This window comes from Zalophus californianus, chromosome 2 (assembly GCF_009762305.2).
Source record: "Zalophus californianus isolate mZalCal1 chromosome 2, mZalCal1.pri.v2, whole genome shotgun sequence".
Classification (NCBI taxonomy): domain Eukaryota; kingdom Metazoa; phylum Chordata; class Mammalia; order Carnivora; family Otariidae; genus Zalophus; species Zalophus californianus.
The window spans coordinates 188,664,269-188,685,587 of NC_045596.1; the positions used below are offsets into that span (position 1 = coordinate 188,664,269).

General features: G+C 41.4%; 1 protein-coding gene across 2 annotated transcripts in view; it reads right to left on the minus strand.

The window, feature by feature from the left end:
• WWC2 (WW and C2 domain containing 2) overlaps nt 1–21,319 on the minus strand; it is a 199,498-nt gene that overhangs the window by 15,892 nt on the left and 162,287 nt on the right. For both annotated transcript variants that reach the window (XM_027598679.2, XM_027598681.1), the window contains 5 exons: nt 13,664–13,818; nt 11,304–11,502; nt 9,899–10,063; nt 8,529–8,621; nt 5,713–5,955 (listed from right to left, as the gene is read on the minus strand). In XM_027598679.2, coding sequence (XP_027454480.1) covers nt 5,713–5,955; nt 8,529–8,621; nt 9,899–10,063; nt 11,304–11,502; nt 13,664–13,818 — 855 coding nt within the window. The remainder of the gene's footprint in view (nt 1–5,712; nt 5,956–8,528; nt 8,622–9,898; nt 10,064–11,303; nt 11,503–13,663; nt 13,819–21,319) is intronic.

A 21,319-nucleotide genomic window follows, 5' to 3' on the forward strand; every position in this document is an offset into this window, starting at 1 on the left:
GGTCACTTACAAAGGAATTTAGTTCAACTTTGTATTATGCCTGGAAAACCTACCTGATACTCCCACGATTATTTCCGCCAGTAAGAACAGTCGGATGGGCTCATATGATAAGTACAAAAACAGGGCAGCCAGGGATCGCCGCAGCCTGGAAAGTGTTAACAGGCCACTCCATATCACTGCCATTACTTCCCTAGATGGTGACCGTGACCGTGACCGTTACATGATATGCTGGGATCAGAATCATCTGTCAGAATTGTTGAGGCTCAGGCACGAAGCAGTGTCTTCCCTAAGCCCCTAGGTTTGACCTGATAATATCCCTGGACCCCGGGATTTCAGGGATACTTGGTCCCAGGACCAACCAAGGCACAGCGTGGACCCAGATGCCCACACCACGGCCGTGCCTAACCTTGAGGGCAGTGCCTTGGTCCCAGGGCCGTGCCTAACCTCAGGTGGTCAAGCTATCCTGGGGCCACCAACCGTTTCTCATCACTCTCTCTATGCTGCATTTATCTAACCACCAGCAAGTCAAGAGGCAACTGTGTATTCTAGTGGTGGGTAAGGGGCGAGCAAAACTCAAAACAGGATAAAAATCATGGCCAGCAAGCAAGTTCAGCAGGCTTTAATGAGGCAGAGGAGATTTCTGGCAAGGTAGGATGGAATATCCACCATAATGCACCGTAACACAGAAGGAGCAAGAGGGTGGCCTTCTCGCTCCCCTAGGGCATTTACATGGGAGTTTGCCTGCTAGGCCAAAGGCACCCAGGAGAGCAAAGACTTGCGTTAAAGAGGTGTTTCTCCTTTACAGGGAACAGTTCTGCTCAAGTTCCCCAGGACCGCCCTCCCAGAATTTTCTGCGGCTGAGAACAGATACACATTCTTGACTGGCTCATTAAAGGACAGATCCTTAAAATGAACACACGTGCCTCAAATGTCAACTTTTACTTGAGCGCAGGTTTTCAGAGACTTGACAATGCATCTAAGTGAGCCCTGAAGATCTCCTGGGTTGCGGGGTTCTATTCCCCTCCGTTTTCATCTACTTGCACTAAGGATTTCTTTAATGAAGAAGGAAAACAAGAGTCACCCTAAAAACCTGCAAACCTTGAGTCATCTAGTAACACCAGCAAAGGTCTCAGAGTTCTACACAATGAAAGACTAAAACCAATCCACCTAGGAAATGGTGCATTTATGATACTTTGATCTCAGAAAGGATGCCTCAACCCTGTTTCTTTCAATCAGGATCAGACAGCTTGGATCCTGCCCAAGCTCCCCCCGTTTTATTTTGTGGCAAGTGAACCGGCTGATGTCGTACACCCATCTCTACCACAAGTTTCCCAAAGAAGCCTCCTCTTCAAAAACCTTTGGTAGCTCCCCATCACAGCATTCAAGACTCTCATCAATTCTGCCCCAATCGACCTTATCGCCAAGTATGCAGGACACAGGTGTCAAGAGATACAAAAATCAAAACACAAAAAGATGCACCCCACATTTCTCACTATGAGTTTTTGACTTTGATTTTTGATATTTAAGTCTTTAATCTATTTGAAGTTGATTTTTGTAGGTAAGGTAGGCATCCAACACCTCTTTTCCTGACCTTTTCCCCAGCTTCACTGACTCAATAGTCCGTCGTCCTGCCACAGGCTGACCTGCTACCTCCCCACCCGGCAAGGCCCTACATGCACGTGCATCTGTCTCTGGCCCTGATTTCACACCACTGGTTGGTCTCTTGATTCTCCCACCGCATCCTTACTATCTACCAACTTTACCGGCTTAACGAGCCCTGATTTCTTGCAGGGCAAGTCCCGCTCTTTGTTTTTCTTCTCCAGAAGGGTCTTGGCTGTTCTTCTTCTTCCGTTAATTGCACCAATTTCCAGGAAGATCCGTGTAGGCATTCAGCTTGGAATGACATCGAATCTGCGGGACACTTTAAGGAGAATCGACTATTTCCACAATAGTAATTCTTCCTCTGGGTCAGGGTGGCAAACTATGGCCTGCATCTATTTTGGTAAAGTTTTCTGAGGACACAGCCCAGCCAAATATTTATGTCTGTCCCTTCTATGGCGGCTCTTGTGTTACATGGGAGAGTTGAGAGGTCAGTGAATGAGAACCCTCTGGCCAAAAAATTTCTTCTTGGGCCCGTCCTGGGAAAAGTTTGCTGACCTCTGCTCTATACGAATGTAGCATATACTTCCCCATGAATTTAGGTTTTTTTTTTTTTACTCTCCTCATAAGGTTATTTAAAGTTTTCCCGGTAACATAATACAAATTTTTGTTGAATTTATTCCTTGATACTTGATATTCTTTGATACTGTGGTAAAAAATATCTTCAAAATTAAATTTTCCGGTTGTTTCTGGTTGGCGTATAATAGCAGTGCAATGGACTTTTGTAAATGATTCTTCTATTTGCACATCGTGTTAAACTCTTATTCTTTGTAGGAACTTGAGGATTTTTAATGTACGCAATATGGTATCTGCCAGGGATGACAGCTTTATCTCCTCCCTTCCCGTCTCTCTGCTTCTACTTTTTTCTTGCCTTACATCGGTTAGAAGTTCTAATACAATGTTGAGCAGAAGAGCGTTGAATGCCCGTGTGTGATTTTAAAGAACAATTCCAATGTTCGTCTATGTAGGACCGCATTTGCTTTTGGTTATTCTCTACCAAGTTAAAGATATCATCTCTTCTTAACTTACCAAGAGTTTTAAACATGAATGAATATGGACGTTAATCAATATTTTTCCTGCATTTGTTGAGCTGATCAAAGCGTTTTCCTCCTTAATCTGTTGAGGGGACTCATTGTACTAATGATTTTTCTAGGGATAAAGAATGCTTGCACAATTCAACATAGTCACAATGTAGTATCTTTTACATACATTGTTGGATTATATTTACTTATATTTTATTTAGGATTTTTGCATCCATACTTATGGATGGAACTGGCCTGTGATTTTTCCTTTTGGTAATATCTTTGTCTAGTTTTGGTATTAGGGAAGTTGGTTACAGAGAACGAGTTGTCAGGTGTTCTCTCTTTTTCTGGTGTCTGGAAGAGTTTATGTAAAATTGAGATAATCTTTGAAAGTTTGGTGGAACTTGCCTACAGAACATCTAGACCCACGTTTTCATTGTGGATAGATTTTTAATCACCGCTTTCATGTCTTTAAGAGGTATAGGATTTTCAATTGTTTCTCTCCCTTCATCCATTCTAATATGTTCCATTTTCCAAGATACTTGTCCAAATTATGGGCCTGTGTCTTTGATATTATTCACTTATCTTTTACATTTCAGTTATCGTAATTCTATCCCTCTTTAGTTTTAAAATTTTCTGTATGTGCATCTTCTCTTCATTGATCTTGCCAGAGCTTTGTCTATTTTTGTTTATTTTAGTTTTTTTCCAAATAACGAACTTTTTGCTTTACTGAGCCTCTCTCTACACACTGGAAATTAGATAGCCATCAAAGCAGTTCACAGACGAATTTAGCAGTATTATATAAGGTAAAAAAAAAAAAAAAAAGAGTCCCAAAAGATTTTATAATTACTGATATCCAAGGATCTGGAATTTCAGATCATGACAAATCAAAAACAAACAAACACCAAAAAGCCCAAAGGCGCAGTGTTCTGTTTAAATCTGTACTTGTAGGGGCGCCTGGATGGCTCAGATGGTTAAGCGTCTGCCTCCGGCTCAGGTCACGATCGCAGGGTCCTGGGATCGAGCCCCGCATCGGGCTCCCTGCTGAGTGGGGAGCCTGCTTCTCCCTCTCCCTCTGCCTCACCCCCGCTCATGCTCTCTCTCTCTCTGTATCTCTGTGTCTCAAATGAACAAATAAAATCTTCAAAAAATCAATCAACCAATCAATCAATCTGTAGTTGTAAAACTCTAATGCAGCTTTGAAAGCCTTGGACCCATAGGGGTCAAAAGATTGTGATGCTTCTCTATGATATTAGAGTTCATCAATGTCAACCAAGAGTTTGAAATGATTGTTGATGATGAATTCAAAGACTCAAGAGAATAAAAGCAATGGTTATTATCAAGGTGACAAATGTAAGGGTTGGTGATTTCAGTTTTTGATGCGATTTTCCATTGTCAGAGATGGCCACTCTGTGGCACTGCTGTCCTGGGGGCTCATATCTATGGACCCTTCCCTGTCGAGAGCTACCCTGGACATTGACTACTGCAGGTTCCTGCACCTGCTGGCCCTTCGACCCACTGTGGACGAAATCCCGCTGCCTGCCCTCAACACCACTTTGCTACTTCCTCCACGAAACGTTTGCTGATCTCACCAGAAAGTGATTTCTCTTGAGGACCTGGTGTATCTGGCTCATCTCCTTTGCCAATCCATAAGCTCTGAGAGGGCACGACAGTGTCTAATTATCCTGGTAGTCTCTACAGGACCAAACATAAGGCCTACAATTCAACTCTCCACTGAACAGAGATACTTACTGATGTTCTACTGTATGCCAAGGTTTCTCTCTATCAGGTGGGACATGATACAGATATGTGATACGTTTTGTTGCTTAAACTTTCTCTAAAAATTACTGGGATCAGTCTGATCCCTAAAATTCATTCATTAAGTTTCTGAGTTCCATCCAGGATTAGTAGTGCTAGTCAATTAAACGACTCAAGTTTCGCTGTAGTACCACACACTAGTGACCAAACAATAACTCCAGGCCAGAAAGGGAAGTTTATATGATGGACAAGATTTTCTATTAGTTTAAGAAAGTTTATAATCTATTTCAGATTTCCATCCAAAACGCTTGAAAGAATAATGTTTTGGCATTTGTAATATTTCAACTATGTGGAAAATTCTATTTGTACATTACATATGGATTTGGATACTCTCCTATACCCAAATATGAATTCTAAACTTCAGAGAATAAACCAACTGATAAATATGCAGGTTCCAGAAAATTTTGGTTGTAGGTAGGTGGCAGAACAATAAAAATATACCCTAGTTTTTTTTTAAGATTTTTTAAAAATTTTATTTTATTTTGAGTGAGGCAGAAGGAAAGAGAGAAGCAGACTCCCGACCGAGCAGGGACCCTATTGTGGGACTCAATCCCAGGACCCCAAGATCATGACCTGAGTTGAAGGCAGATGCTTAACCAGCTGAGCCACCCAGGCGCGCCCCAAATACCCTAGTTTTTAATCAGTGATTTTACCTTATTTTGTATAGTAACCTGTATGGTGAAAGGCAGGAAATAATGCCAGTATGTGGAGTGTGATCTTTTTTGAAGGAAAGAAAGAATGTGAAAATTTAGAAGCATTAAAATGAACAATGCATTTACAACTGAGGTGGTTCATGAATCTTAAACAGCTACTCAGAAAATTCAAATGAAATTTGTCATTTATATTGAAAGTTATATTGTACTTATTTGCCAAGTCTCGTGTAGAGACGGAGACGACTGCTGAGCAGAAACAGACCACCACTCTCCCTGGCGGCTGTGCTCCTTGCCGGCAGGCAGGTGGCCAGTGGGGTGGGGGTGATGTGGTGGGGGGACCTCCTATCTGTACCCTGGCGGGTGGCAGTAACCACTCTCTTAGCAGTAGCCTAGGTTAAAAAAAGGCCTATGACAATGGGAAAAAAGTGTTCTGAGTTCCAGGAAAAGGACCTGAGGACTTGGTCAAACCCAGGTGTAAGTTGGGGACCTTCCACAGGGCAGGCTTTAGGATGCACTCTTCGCCCGCCCCTCAGGGACAGTGGGGACACTGAGATCTGTACCTGTTTCTCAGCTTGTTTCAGGAGCTTCTGGAACCTCTCATCTTCCAGCACACCCAGCGGAAGGTCAGTCTCTCCCTGAGCTTTCAGCTCCTCCAGCTTTTGCCTCAAGCCCCTGAGGGCCTGCAGCTCATCATTGAGGCGGCTCTGCCGGGTTAGAGATGCCTGAAGGTCCAGTTCTAGGTCTAGAGATGTGCGCACTGGGCGTTCTTGTGCTGTTCTTCTCAGGACTGGCTGGCAAACCGTCTGCAGGGTTAGAAAACAACACAACAAAACACCCTTATTATGTGGGTACTCATTATTCTGCTCTTTGTCCTTCCTGGCACATGACAGCCAGCATTTCCTGGCTCCTTTGAAGTGAGGCACCACCGGCCAGGTGACCTGCTTTGGCCGATGTGGCAGTGCTGTGTAGGCACCACCTCCGGGCAGAAGCCTTTCCAAGCCAGGGTGAGATGTGTGGATTTCTGTCCCCTGCTAGTGGGACAGCAAAGATTCAGAGGCAGAGGCCCCGTCAGTGTGGGTCCTGAGCGAAGACAAAATGAGCAGAGCATCTAGCCAACCTGCAACGAACACGTAGCTGAGCGAGAAATAAACTTTATTGTTTTAAACCACAGAGATTTTTTAACTTGTTACCCTAGTACAGCCTCTCCTGGCCTGGCCAATTTACTACACAGAGCTTCTGCCCTCTGTGAAACAGACATACAAGAAACTGACCCTTCGTCCATTTCAGGACCAGTGACCGCAGCCCCAGAGCGCACTCCTTTAGCCATCATTTCTGTAGGTGCCGGCCAGAATGTAGCTGGTCATTCTGATTCTGAGCCCCTACTCTCATCAATATGCTGAAATCCCAGTTCCTTCCTCGATTTCCCATGGTCTAATATCCACTTTTACCCGTGAATCACTGGTGCTCTTCCCAGAGCCAGTCTTATCTATTTCGCAAGAAATAATTATAGCGTATGTGTGACTAAATGTCTGCTGGGGTGGGGGCGGGGGGTGGTGGGCCAAACCCCAGGAAGAGAAGCCCCACTTGTTAACCTTGAAGACTGCCAGCAGTGAGCCGTGCCACAGGAAGTCAGGGAAGGGAGAGGTGGCTCGGGGCCGGTCATGCTTGCCTGAGGAAAGGAAGTCCAATGAGGCTGGGTAAGACTGCAACAGTGGAGGGGAACAAGGAGGGTATTTTGTGCCCAGATTGCTGGCAGTGGGAATGGAAAATAAGAGGTTACTAATAAAAACTGGCACTATTTGATGCGAGGGGAGGGACTCGAATTTGAGAAGTACTCGCTCGGGCTTGAAGATCTGGAATGGCGGTGGTGCTCATGACAGATGGGGGTGGGGCGGCCTGCGTCCCCTTCCTGTTCCAGAGCCCTCGCCCAGGGCTGAAGAGCTCGTACCACTCCTCTTCCTCACCCAGCACATACTGCTGTAATGTTCTCTCACGTTCTTAGGAGGTTCCCTCTATTCAGCCTCTGCTCTAACAAACCTATTACACAGCAGAATCCCTGAGACACACACTCTCTTTGGCTGTATGGTTTTTCAGAATCAGAAATCCTTCCTCGTGGTTATGTAGATGGAACCTTTCTAAGGACTCCCATGTGCAGCGGTGTGCTGGCCGACATTTAATAAGTGGCTCTGGGTGGGGGCAGGGGTGGAGAGAGGAGCATGGGGCGCAGGGCTCGCCGATTTCTGTGGTGTAAGTATGCCCGCCGTAGCTGTTTCCGTGCTGTCCGCGGGATGTCACTATGCCGGGGAGGACTGTAATGGTACCCCTCCCCACCTCCCACCCCGCTACCATCTTCTTTTGAAATTTTATCCAGGTGTCAAGGCCATGGACCTCCGGCACACAGTCTTTTAGATACTCCCAACCAGATGAGCTCCTTCCTTCTTTTTTTTTTTTTTTTTTAAGATTTTATTTATCCATTTTAGAGATGAGAGAGAGAGAGAGAGAGAGAGAGAGAGAGACAAGCAAACTCCTCCCTCAGCACGAGCCCGATACCGGCTGGATCCCACAACCCTGAGATCATGAGCTGAGCCCAAATCAAGAGTCGGAGGCTCAACCGCCTAAGCCACGCAGGCGCCCAACTTCCTTCCTTTCTTTCACCCACCGCACATTCAACAGTCCTGTGCGCTCCTTGAATGCCTCCTTTAGACTGAAGCCTCCTGCAGGCGGTGCTCCCCTCACCCACAGAGCTCAGCACACGCAGGGCTTCGTGCTTATTTAAACAACACATCTCAGCAAAAGTATAATAGCTTAAGTCCATTATTGCTACACAAATCATTAGTAAGCAAATAATTTTCATTAGCATTTCAGCTGGAGTAAGCAGGAATTGTTGAACTACTTGAACAGTCCAACCTTTTAATTTATTTAAATATTCTCTCAGACTTATCCTTTAAGGCTCAGAGACCTATGGCTTCCAGGAAAACTGGCGCTTTCCCAAAAATGTCTGTTTTTTAAGCAAGTTGCTAATACTGTGTACTCCTTTAGCAGAATATCTGCCCGTCCAAAAAGGTCCTGGGTGTTACACTCTTGCTCGAGAGCCAGAGACGGTGTGGGGACACAGCACCATCAACCCACTCAGCAAGCCCCTTTTCCATCGATACTGCAAAGTGAATTTCCTGGCTTCATTATCACAGGATCCAAACCAGCACTGCACGGCTGCTCTCAAGCACACCCTCCCTCCGTCTCCATAACTAACACGTCTGTGTCTCTCTGGAATCACATTCAGCGGCCCAAGAGCACAGAGCAATGATGCTCAGCAGTTCACAATTTGTGATTCTGGACTGGACTGAGACAGGGACATGTTGCTGGGGGGAATACATACCCTTTTGACCCTCAAACTGCGCCGTTCAGTGGAGTTTCTCACAAACAGTGATTTTTTAGCCAAGGTTGAACTGTCACTGTCACTTCGATTCAACTGGCAACAAAGGATAAAAAAAAAAAAAAAGAAAATCACTGCATAACAGAGCGCGAGTGGTTTACAACTGAGAAGTTTATCAGGTAAAAGCAGGTGGTGAGGAAGTTGTTTCTTTAAGAAAATCCTTCTCAAACAAGTTTTTCTCTTCTATGCTTTTCTTAAACAACTAAGTTTTCTCACATAATTTCAACAATCGCCTTTTGGTGGTAGTTATCAGAACTCCTGCATTAAGATAATTATACATACTTGGAAATAAAATTATCCTTTGTATTTTTACCTAATTTGCAATATTCATTTTTAAAAAGGTCTGTATAACCTAGAGGGTTATAACCAGATCAGAGTTCAGTCACAGTTTAGAACAACCTAGAATGCCCTTGGCTCAGACAGCCCATCCTCACGCCTTCACCTGCTTCAGGTCTCGGCTGAAACAGCACCTTCTCAATGATGCTTACTTTGAACCCTACTTAAACCTGAGTGAGACCCTTGTTTTCACCATGCCCAATCCCCCTTAACTTGCTCTACTGTTTTCCAGAGACTCGGTCCCCACCCAAGACACTTCCTAATTTGTTCATCACGTTCACTGTTTGGCTTGACTCACAAGGATGTGAGCTCTGCAAGGGCCAGGCTCTGGGGCTCTTCTGTTCACAGAGGAATTCCAACCAACTGTCTAGAAACATGCTTAGCAGCGGGTGCTTCATAAAAGTATTTGTTGAACTGAATGAATAAATTTAGAATTTTGAAAGTATTTTCCTAAACCATTTTATAATTATTAATCTATATTACTGTAAGTCATAAATACTTCCGGAAATAGAACTTGGCAAACTGATGCAAATCCCACCATATTCTCTACAGAACTGTGAATCTGATTCCGTGTCTAGAGGCATTATTAAAAGATGATTTTTGTTCTAAAACCCAAGTCACAATTCTGGTTCTGTGGGATTAACGTGATTTGAAGCATATAGGATGTACTGCAGAAATACAACGAATTTTAAGTTTCTAAATAAAGACTGAAGTACAAATATACTCAGCAGCCAGGTCCTTAATTTCACGTTTGCCAAATAAATGGCTTAGAGTTCATGAGACATTAAATTTAGGAAAAGGAAAAAAAAACAACCACCCAAACTGAGAAGGCCCATAGGAGTGTGCTATTTCGTGTATGTTTCATAGCGGTTTTAGCCCCGTGTGTCTGCAGTTGGAGTCTGAAGACTGCCGGTGCCCAGTCTCTCGTCCGCGGGGGGCCACTCGCCGGCGGGAGGGCAGGGCCCCGGCCCCCTTACCCGGCAGATGTACTGGTTACGCTCCCCCGGGGAGAAGGTCTGCGAGCGTACGATCACGCTGCTCCGCACGAAGGGCCGCTGCCGGGCGCTCAGGCAGCTGCGGTCTTTGGGGCGAACCGCCACCCCGGCATCACCTGCCTCCTCCGTGTTTGTCTCTTTATCGACCTGGAACGGAAGTCAAAATTTGTCAGGAGCGGACGGGCCTGGATACCTGTCTGCCCCTTTCTTCTAAGTACAAAAGAAGTATCTATCTCACAACAGAGCCTCACCCAGCACTGGGGCCACTGGGGCGAGAAAGGCTTGGTGTTTACTCCAGATGGGAACCCGGGGAGCGGGCCCTCCACTGAGTTAGGAAGTGACCTGCCGTGGGGAGGACGGGGTCGCCCGTAAATGGAGGTGCCGTCTCTAACACATCAGACCCACATGAGGAAGGCTGAGACTTACAGAGGGTAAGTGTGGTTCTGTAGCAACTCTTATCTAGGAATACTTCATCATTAAACGCTGCTCAGCATTCCAATTAGGTTTTTCTTTCTTTTTTTTCCGGAATAATGATAGAAGCAATTACATACAAGAAAATGAAAATGTACTACAAAGTTAGAGTTTCATATAGAATATGCAATTATATGTATTTGAAAATAGCAAGGCTCTGAAGCTGAGTTTGGATTTTTAGCTTCTCTTTGGAAATGTAACAAAAAATAAAAGTAAAAACAGAAGTTTCTCAAAATACAAACTCTCCAGGCACATGCAGATGGTTATTGTTGATCTTAGGTGTATAAAAGGATTCCAACCTGCCTTGCGCTGGTTTATTCAAGAAAAGTCTTTGGTCAGGGTACAATACTATTTCAAAACCCCAGGAATAAAGAACTGGAATTTCCTAGCCTCCATTACCAACATCCCAATGCACTCTCCACCCACACGTCTCTCCCTCAACTAGCAAAGTTACTGCTGCATAACTTGGCTGGCACCCGCCGGGAACCTGAGCCACCTGCCACGTTCCAGAGCAGATTCCAACCAGAACCCCACCGGAACCAAGAGGAACTTCAAATGTTTACTTCAGGTTTGAGATGGAAATAAACTTACATTTACAAAACTTAACACAATCAAGTAGTTATCCTGGAATTTGGTAGTCATTCTGGAAATGCTTTTAATACATATTCAGAGGACATTTATGGAGATCTAAATAGCACTATTCATCTTCTTACATAAAATGTAAGCGAAGAATGAATATTTGGGGCCCATTTAAAAATTTTACAGCATTTCCACTGCCTCTTAGAGCCCATTTCCACAAACGCCTCTCAGGACGAGCTTTGCACAAAATCCTAACACGGGATCTCAGCCGGGACAGACTCCGCCTGCGCGGTGCCATCGGACAGGGGCGTCAGGGCACGCGGCCGCGGGTCCTCACCAGGGTGCACGGTCCGGCAGGTGGCTGGCGCCCGCGGTCATCACAGCCACGCTCGTCTCTCCTGCCCGCGTCCTCCTCCGCCTCGGGTGCGCTCGGGCACGAGCACAAGTCTCCTGGACAGCTACTGCCCTCTGGCAACTTCACGTGGGCCTCTTCTTCAGACGCAATTTCATCAGAGGCCTCTCGCAGCATGGTCAACCTGCGGTGCGACAAGACAGAAGGAAACAGGCCCCAGGTAGGTGAGGCAGGTGTGCGCCCCGGGCGGCACAGTGAACGCGGCTCACGCACGGTGACTGGAGCCGCGGCTGGGGCGCGGACTGCAGCTCACACGCGCGTGAAAGACACAACCACCACCTGACTCGAGCGACACGCAGCAACATCACCATACTTCGGCACTAGAAAGTTAAATGAATGAAATTTCACCTAATTCCTAGATATTAAAATAGAAATAGTCTGAAAATCACATATAAAGGGGCGCCTGGGTGGCTCAGTCATTAAGCGTCTGCCTTCGGCTCAGGTCATGATCCCAGGGTCCTGGGATCGAGCCCCACATCGGGCTCCCTGCCCGGCGGGAAGCCTGCTTCTCCCTCTCCCACTCCCCCTGCTTGTGTTCCCTCTCTCGTTGTGTCTCTCTCTGTCAAATAAATAAATAAAATCTTAAAAAAAAAATCACATATAAAATTTAACCCTGCCATTTAAAAAACTGACACTCACTACAATGTTTATTTATTGTAAAATTAATCTCACAACAGGATGGAGTGACTTTATTCTAAAAGCGAATAAAGACATAAGCACCGAAAATCTCCATTATCCAGGTGCCTGGCTGGCTCAGTCAGAAGAGCACGCGACTCTTGATCTTGGGGTTTTAAGTTCGAGCCCCACGTGGGTGTAGAGAGTACTTAAAAGTAAAATCTTAAAAAAAAAATATGTCCATGGTCAACTGTGCTTACAGGCTAGCAGGGGTAAAACCCTGGGAAAAGGGAGTTTTACTACTGACATCACAAGAATCCCAATGCCATATGATCTTGTCTTTAACAAAAGCCATGGCATGGGCTGAGGTGGCATGATAAGCAGGCTTCCAGAATGTACATACAATTTATAGTCTGTGTAACCTGCATGGACAGGAACATAATAGTACCAGCATGACTTAGAATACCTCATGCTTTGTTGAGTTTCATGTCCTTAGAACGGAAACACTTCTTTCACTGATAACTCAAAGTTGAGCTATAATTGTGATTGGTGACTTTCTGACAAATTGGCACACGCCAGTAATTAAACGCCTAGTCATGCAGTGAGCACAGGGGAGCGAGCAATGAATTCTGTGAGCTATAAATTCCTTTATGCTACATTTTCTGAAACATATATGAAATGAATTGTATTTTACATACACAAAGAAGGCTTGGTATTTAAAATACCATGATGAACCTTATAATCACTCTTGTATTTATTATTTTTGTAGTACTCTGATTCCTAACCATTGTAAAGGGCTTCTGATAAGAACAAAGTACATCTGTGCCTTTGTGCATCACTGTAGTAAGCCTTCCTTCCAAAGGTCTAAGAGTTTGTTATTTACGACATATCTTGTCACTGTTAGCTTGTAACAAGTTTTACACACACACACACACACACACACACTATACATATGTGTTAACAGCAGTTCAAGCGTATCAGTATAAGCAACTACATATACATTAAAATCAATCCAAATAATTTTACATATATACTTTAAAAACGACGCATTCACTAAGATTTGTTTTTAGAGAAAACTGCAAACCAGGAAATACAGTTCTTTTCTGTATGTGAATCTAGACAACAGCTATAGTAACCTTTTTTTTTTTTTTAAGGGTGGGGGTGTGGAGAATGAGGAGGGAGCAGGAAAAGAAGATGGAAGTGGTAACAAATAGAGAGTGACGACTCAGAAGCTGTTTTCTAGAACATGTGCCCTGACTTGCCTGAACCTAAATGGTACAATGGTACTTCTGGTAGTTTAAAGAAAAAGAAAGTAAGTTTTAAATTTATGTATGAATGGACAATACACCACCGCATCTTTCAAAACAGGTATTTTTAGACTTAAAATTTCAAACAGCTCCGGAAAGAGTGTCAGCACTGAAGGAAGCAGGAACAAAGAGCCTCCTTCCTGTGTTCACGCTGATGCTGCCCGCCATTTCCCTGTTGCCTTCTTCGACTCTCTGATGACCAAAGAAGGTCTTTCCTTTAATGGCGGCTCCCTGGCATGGCACTGTTCTCCAAAATTCCAGGGTAATAAGAAACCTATGAAGGTTCCCCTGAAAATTTCTTGTAAGAAACTAAACACATCCTCTTTGAGTTCCCAGAGAGCAAAAGGAAACAACTGTTTTTACCAATCTCCATCTGGACCTCTTTGCTCTTCTTCCTGCCCGGGTTCTTCTTCCTCTTCTTCTTCTTCTTCTTCTTCTTCTTCTTCTTCTTGTGCTAATTCCTGTTCCACAGCCAACAGCTCGGCTGATGTTCTTGCAAGTAAGGCTGACACTGCATCCTGGGGAATAGAAAGCATATATGGCACCGAACATCATCTACTGTGAGACATGATTTAAAAACTCATCAGATGGGGATGTAAGCTTCCGGTTGTGAAAAAGAAGGTGGTACGGGACCCAATCCTCCTGCTGAGAACAAATATGAAAACTGGATAAAATAAGACAAAAAGCAATAAACAAACTAAATACTCCAGCTGAAAGAGCAACACTGGCAATCAGGAATAGAGGCCAAGATCCCAGGGAGAAGAAAGTACAAGAAGGTGAAGCGACATCACTGTCACTCTTCTCCCTTGGGGATGGTGTCAGCTCTAGCGGTGGGGTGTAGAGGCTAAAACTATGGCTGTGCAGGACACTGGCAATATCAGTAGGATGCAAAGATGAAAACCAAGCTGAACCACCATGGCAGGCAGTGCGCGAGGGGCCAGAGAAAGGATCTGTGGTGAGTCCGGTATTCTGTACAATACTCTTGGTGTGCTATTTGCTGTTCCTAAGTGGCATGTGTGAAAGCAAGAGGTGAGAAACTGAAGAAAACCCAGCTGTGAGGAGGCTAAAACAGGAAGCAGATGTTTCAGTTTCTTTATGGTCCTAGGGAGAGGAAAACTGGAACTCAGGTCCTCCAAGTGATCCAGGTGATCTGTAACCTGCCTTCTGGAAGAATATTAAATCCTCTCTGGAGGAAGGTATCAGCCAGAGCCTCTATCATTCTTCATACATAATATGGAATCCACTGGAAACAGGACCCAATGACTGATCGAAGGGCAAGAACAGCAACAAATAAGATGAAAGAGGCAGATCTATAGGTGATCCACATACTGCAGTTATTCAGAGAAGGAATTTAAGATTTTACAATTAATATGTTCAATAAAACTGATGAAATGATGGAGAATTTCACTAGTGTATACAGAAAGAATGCCGCATTAGCACATCAGAGTGAAACTGCTGAAAAGCAAAGAAAGAGAGAAAAATCTTATAAACAGTGAAAAAAAAGATGCATTACTTTTGAAGGATCAACTATTCTCCAGCAGCTCAACAGAATCAGTGGAAACCAAATGACAACAAAATGGTATATTCAGTGTGTTCAGAGAATTAACTGCCCACCTAGAACTCTGAATATGCAGAAAAAAAGTCCTTCACAAGTGGAAATAAAGACACTGATGGATCTGCACTAGAAGAAATACCAGAGGGAATTCTTCAAGCAGAAGGAAAATGACCCAAATGGAAGCACACTAATGCAGAAAGAAATGAAATACACCAGGAGGGGTAAAGATGTGGGGTAGTCTAAATGAATATTGACTGTCAATAAAAAATAATACCTTATGGAATTTAAAACATGCGTACCTAAAATACATGACCAATAATTTCACAGAAGGCAGAAAGGGAATGAATGGAGTTAAAGTCTTTTAAATTCTTAGACTGCCTGGGAAAAAGTAAAAGCATTAATTTAAGGTAGCTTCTAATAGCGCAAGGATCCATGCTGTAGTCACTAGGGATGTGCAAAAAATAAAGACTGTATTACTCATGATCTAATAGGAGGGAAAATGAAATTTAAAAAAATACTTGACTAATCCAAAAGAAGGAAAACAAGGAGCAAAGACAGTACTGCAAGAAAACAAACAGTAAGACCATAGGGTCAAACCCAAATATATTACTAATTAGCATTAAATGTAAATGAACTAAATATTTCCATTAAAAAGTAAAGCTTTTAAGACTGGATAATAAACCAAAACCAACTATATACTGCTTACAAGTGCAACACTTTAAGAATTCAGAAGTATTGGAAGTAAAAGGATGGAAAAAGATAAAACCATGAAAACACTAACCAAAAGAAGGGCTGAGATAGCTTTATGAATATCAGACAAACAGAGTATAAAATAAGGGGTATTAGAACAGATAAAGAGGGATATTTTATAATAATAAAAGGGCCAGTTGAACAGAAAGATACAACACAATGCTAAATTTATATTTACCCAAAAATACAGACACAAAATTCAGAAAGCAAAAACTAACAAACTAAAAGGAGAAACAGATGTCTATAATCCTACGTGGGAGGATTTTAATATACCTCTCAACAACTGGTAAAATAAGAGAAAAATCAGTAAATGTGGAAGATTTGAAGGGCAAAATCAACAAACTTGACCTGCAACACACAAAACTTTTAATAACAACTTTTCAACAACACACAAAACTTTTACCAAAACTGACCACGTGCTAAGCCATAAAGCAAGTCTCAATATTCTGTATGATTGACTAGTATGTACTCTGTTCTCTGAAAACAGTGAAATACAGCTAGAAATCGATAATAAAAAGAAAACTAGAAAAACCTCATTGTTTGGGAATTAAGTGAATACACTTCTAAAAAAACCTCACAGATCAAAAAAGAAACGACAATGGAAATTATAAACTATTTTAAATTCAATGATATTTTAATAATCTCATATTATCAAACTTGTGAAAAGCAGCCAAAGCTGTGCTCAAAAAGAATTTTTTAGCCCTAAATGCATATATTGGAAAAGAACGTTGTTAAATAATGATCTATCTCAAGAAGTAAAAAAAGTACAGCAAATTAAACCTAAAGAAAGTAGAAGCAAGGAAATAATAAAGAAAAGAGCAGAATTAACAAAATAGAAAACACACATATAAATTAGAAAAAAAAAAAAATCAACGAGGCCAAAAGTTGTTTCTTTGAATAAAATAAAAAACTTGACGAATCCCTAGCAAGAGTGAAAAAAAACAGAAATGGTAAAAGTTACCCATGTGAGAAACAGAACAGAGAACACAGCAAAGTCCTTGCATATAATGAAAATAAGAAGGTATCATGAATAACTTTGCCAAACTTTTGGTAATATAGATAAAACAGAAAAATCCTATAGAAAACACTACTTTTACTAAAATGAATACAAGTACAGAAAGCTGGAATAGTCCTATACTTAATAAAGAAATTGAACCTGTAATTAAAAAACAATCCCCTAGCCCCTAGCATCCATTATATTAAAACAAAATAAAATGTAACATCTAGAATGGTATAAGTTATGTGTCATCCTTGGGAGAAATAAGAAAGTAGTCATTGAAAACATTTTTTTATAGTGCTTACTACTTTTGCAGAACCTTAGTTGAGAAAGGCTGCTTCTCACAAAGAAAATTACAGGCTAGGCTGGTGAATTTTCTTGGGAATTCTTCCAAATATTTAAGGAAGATATGACACCCCTCTTACAAAGCCTTCTGCAGAGAGTAAAAAAAAGAATGCTTTCTAACTTATGAAGCCTGTAAAACCTTGATATCAAAAAATGACATTACAAAAAAAGAAAACTAAAGACTAATCTCTCTCATGAACATAAATGAAAAATAGCCCAAACACAAAATCAAGAAATCAAATCCAGCAACGCATATAAAAACACATGTAAAATATACCACAATGAAGTCTGTCCTATTCTAGGAATCCAGGGGTGGCTTAACATTCAAAAGTCAATCAATGTATAATCCACCACATTAAGAAAATAAAAGAGAACAATCGTGTAATCAATTTAAGAGGTAAGTAAGCAGTAAAAATGTTTGATAAAATTCAATGTCCATGCATAATAAAAAGTCTTAGCAACCTAGAAAGAGCAAGAAATTCCTTTAATCTGATAGCAATTATCTATAAATAGCCTTAAAAATCACTCTAAATGACGAATTTATTTAAAGCCCTCACTGTGAAAAAAGTATAGTATTTTCTGCAGAGGTGGACAACTAAGCCCATAGAATAGAACAGAATTATCCATGACCAGACTCCCAAGCACCTTATGAGAAAGATGACATTGTGATGCAGTCGGGAAAGAAAAGTTTTTCAACAAATGGTGCTGGGTCAATCAGCTATCACATGGATAAAAAGGAATCTTGACCCCTACCTCACACCTTATACATAAGATAATTTCAGATGAACTTAGATCTAAATGTGAAAGGTAAGGCAATAAAGCTTTTAAGATAATACAGTAAACCATCTTCATGATCCTGCGGTAGGCAAACAGTTCTTGAATCGCAAAGGAAAGCACTAAGCATACAGGGAAAAATTGATAAATAAGACTATGTTAAACCCGAGTACTTCCATTCACCAAAAGGCAACGTTAAGAAGATGAATGGGCAAGCCACAGAATAGGAAGAGCTATTTGCAAAAAACATATTGGACAAAACACTCAAATCTAAAATTAAGAACTGCTACCAACCTATGAAAAAAAAAAGAATCTGATAGAAAAACGGGCAAAATCTCGAACAGACACTTCACAAAAGATGACATCCAACTGGCCATTAAACATAATCAGGGAAATGCAAAAAACAGGAGAGTACTATATATCTATCACAATGGCTAAAATAAAGACGATAAATAAAGACATGTACGAGATGCTAATAGCAGCACTACTCATAATAGCCCTCAAGTTAGAAACTCAAAGGTCCATCAATAGCAGAATGGATAAAGAAAGCGTGATATAATTATACAATGAACTATCACACAACACTGAGCATGGCTGAAGTACAATTACACAAAACACAGATGACTTGCACAAACATAATGCTGAAAATGAGATGCCAGACATAAAGGAACATATACTGAATGATTCCATTATATAAAGTTCAAAGACAGAAGTCAGAATAGAGATTACCTTTAGGGGAGAGTGGTAGTGACTAGATGGGGCACAAAGGAGGATTCTGGGGTGCTGGTAATGCACTATACCCTGATCTGGGTGGTAGCTACACAGGTGTGTTGACTTTGTGAAAATTCATTGGAAAATACACACTACCTTTGTACACTTCGTTATAAATCTCTCCATCACTCCTCTCCACAAAAGAAACAAGTTAAAGTGAGATTAGAGGGGCGCCTGGGTGGCTCAGTTGGTTAAGCGACTGCCTTCGGCTCAGGTCATGATCCCGGAGTCCCGGGATCGAGTCCCACATCGGGCTCCCTGCTCAGCAAGGAGGCTGCTTCTCCCTCTGACCCTCCCCCCTCTCATGTACTCTCTCTCTCTCTCATTCTCGCTCTCTCAAATAAATAAATAAATCTTTAAAAAAAAAGTGAGATTAGAGTAAGACAAGAAGTGTAATAAAAATGTATATATATGTGTAACAACACAGTGAACCTAAGAAACACCTGTAGAATACTCACCCAATAAGAGCAGAGCACACATTCTTCTCAAGGGCACATGGAACATTCTCCGGGAATGGTAGCATATGTTAGGCCGTAAAACAAGCCTCAGTAAACTTAGAAGGACTGAAATCATACAAAGTATGTGCTCTGACGGCACTGTAAGGAAATCAGAAATCAATAACACAAGGAAACCATAGGAAGTAACAAAGATGTGGAAATTAACACATTCCTAAATAACCAATGAGTCAAAGAAGTCACAAGGAAAATCAGAAAATACTTAGAGAGGAATGAAATTTATAGCTAGCAGTGCCTGTGTCAAAGCAGAAGAAAGATCTCAAATCTATAACCTAACCTTGTACCTTAAGAAAACGGAGAAAGAGTAAACCTAAAGTAATCAGAAGGGAGGAAATAATAAAGACTACTCTCTCTCTCTCTTAAAAAAAAAACAAAAAAAACTCAGGGTTGTCAGATCGAGTCCCTGCGTCGGGCTCCATCCTGGGCCTGGAGACTGCTTAAGATTCTCTCTTTCCCTCTCCTCCCTGCCCCTCTATAATAATAATAATAATAATAATAATAATAATAATAATAATAATAACAACAACAACAACAATAATAATAATGACAGAGTAGAAATTCATGAAATAGCAAACAGAGAAATATCAGAGAAGATCAATGAAACCAAAAGGTGATTCTTTGAAAAGATTCAAAAAAGTAAAAACCTTTAGCCAAACTGACCAAGAAAAAGAGAGAAAAAGCTCAAATGACTGAAATCAGGGGCCAAAGAGGGAATATCACTATCAACTCTACAGACATAAAATGAATTATAAGGGTTACCACAAACAACTGTTTGCCCACAAGTCAGACAACCTAGATAAGATGCACACATTCCAGAAAGACACAAACTACTCAAAGTGACATTATAACAAAATTCTAAGTAGACTTATAACAAGTAAGAGATTGAATTAGTAAACAAAAGCCTTTCCACAAAGTCCAAACCCAGAGGGCTTCACTGCCGACTTCTACCAAACATTTAAAGAAGAATTCATACCAATTCTCAAACTCTTCCAAAAGACAGATGATGAGGGAATACTTCCTACCTCATTCCCTTAGGCCAAAATTACTCTGCTGTTGAAACTAGACAAAGACATCAGGAGAAAACTATGAATACAGACAAAAAAAAGTTCTCAACAAAATACAAGAAAACTGAATCTAATAACATAAAAAGGATTATACACCATGACCAAGTGGGATTTATCCTAGGAATGTGACGGTTCAATAAACCGTATGAACAGAATAAAGGATAAAACCACATGTCATCTCAACAGATTCAGAAAAGCATTGGTTAAATCCACAGCCTTTATGATAAAACACTCAACAAACTAGGAAAAGGATTCCCCTCACCTTGATGAAGGGCAACTACAACAAACCATTAGCAGAAATCATACATAATGGTGAAAAACTGAAAATTTCCCCCTAAGATCACATCCATGACAAGGATGTCTGCTCTCACCACTTCCTGCGATATCATAATGGAAGTTCTAGCCAGGGTGAAGGGGCGAGAAAAAGAAAGAAAAAGCAACTGGAAAGAAGAAAGAAGTAAAACCAACTCTTTGCAGAAGATATGATGTTACATATAGGAAATCCTAGGGAATCCATGAAGAAAACTATTCGACTTAAACCTGTTCAGTAAGGCTGCTGGATACAAGACAAGTAGTCAAAAATCAATTGTGCAATAAATAATCTGAAAATGAAATTCAGAAAATAGTTATTTACAACAGCATCAAAAAGAGTAAAATTAACAAAAGAAGTGTGATTTTGGGCTCTGAAGACGGCAAAACATTTTTTGAAAGAAGTTAATGAAGACCCAAATAAATGGGAAGATATCCCGTATTCATAATCAGAAGACTTAAAACTGTTAAGATGACAATACCCTCCAAATTGATCTACAGACTCAATGCCATCTACATAAAAATCCTAGCTGCCTTTTTTTTTTTTGCAGAAACTGACAAACTAAATACTAAAATTCATATGGAAATGCAAGGGACCCCAAATAGCCCAAACCATCTTAAAAAAGAAAAACAAAGATGGATGACTCACATGTTCTTATTTCAAAATAACTACAAAGCTACAGTCATCACAGTAGTGTGATGTTGGCACAAATACAGACATACAGATTAATAGAACAGAATTTAGGGTCCAGAAATATAAACGATCACACTTATGGTAAAGTGACTTTCAGCAAGGATGCCAAGCTAATTCAGTGGGGAAAGACTAGTGTTTTCAATTAAATGGTATTGGGAACAATTGCATACCCACCTACAAGAAAATGAAATTGGACCTACTCCTCACATCACACATAAAGAATAACTCAAATGGATCGGAGACCT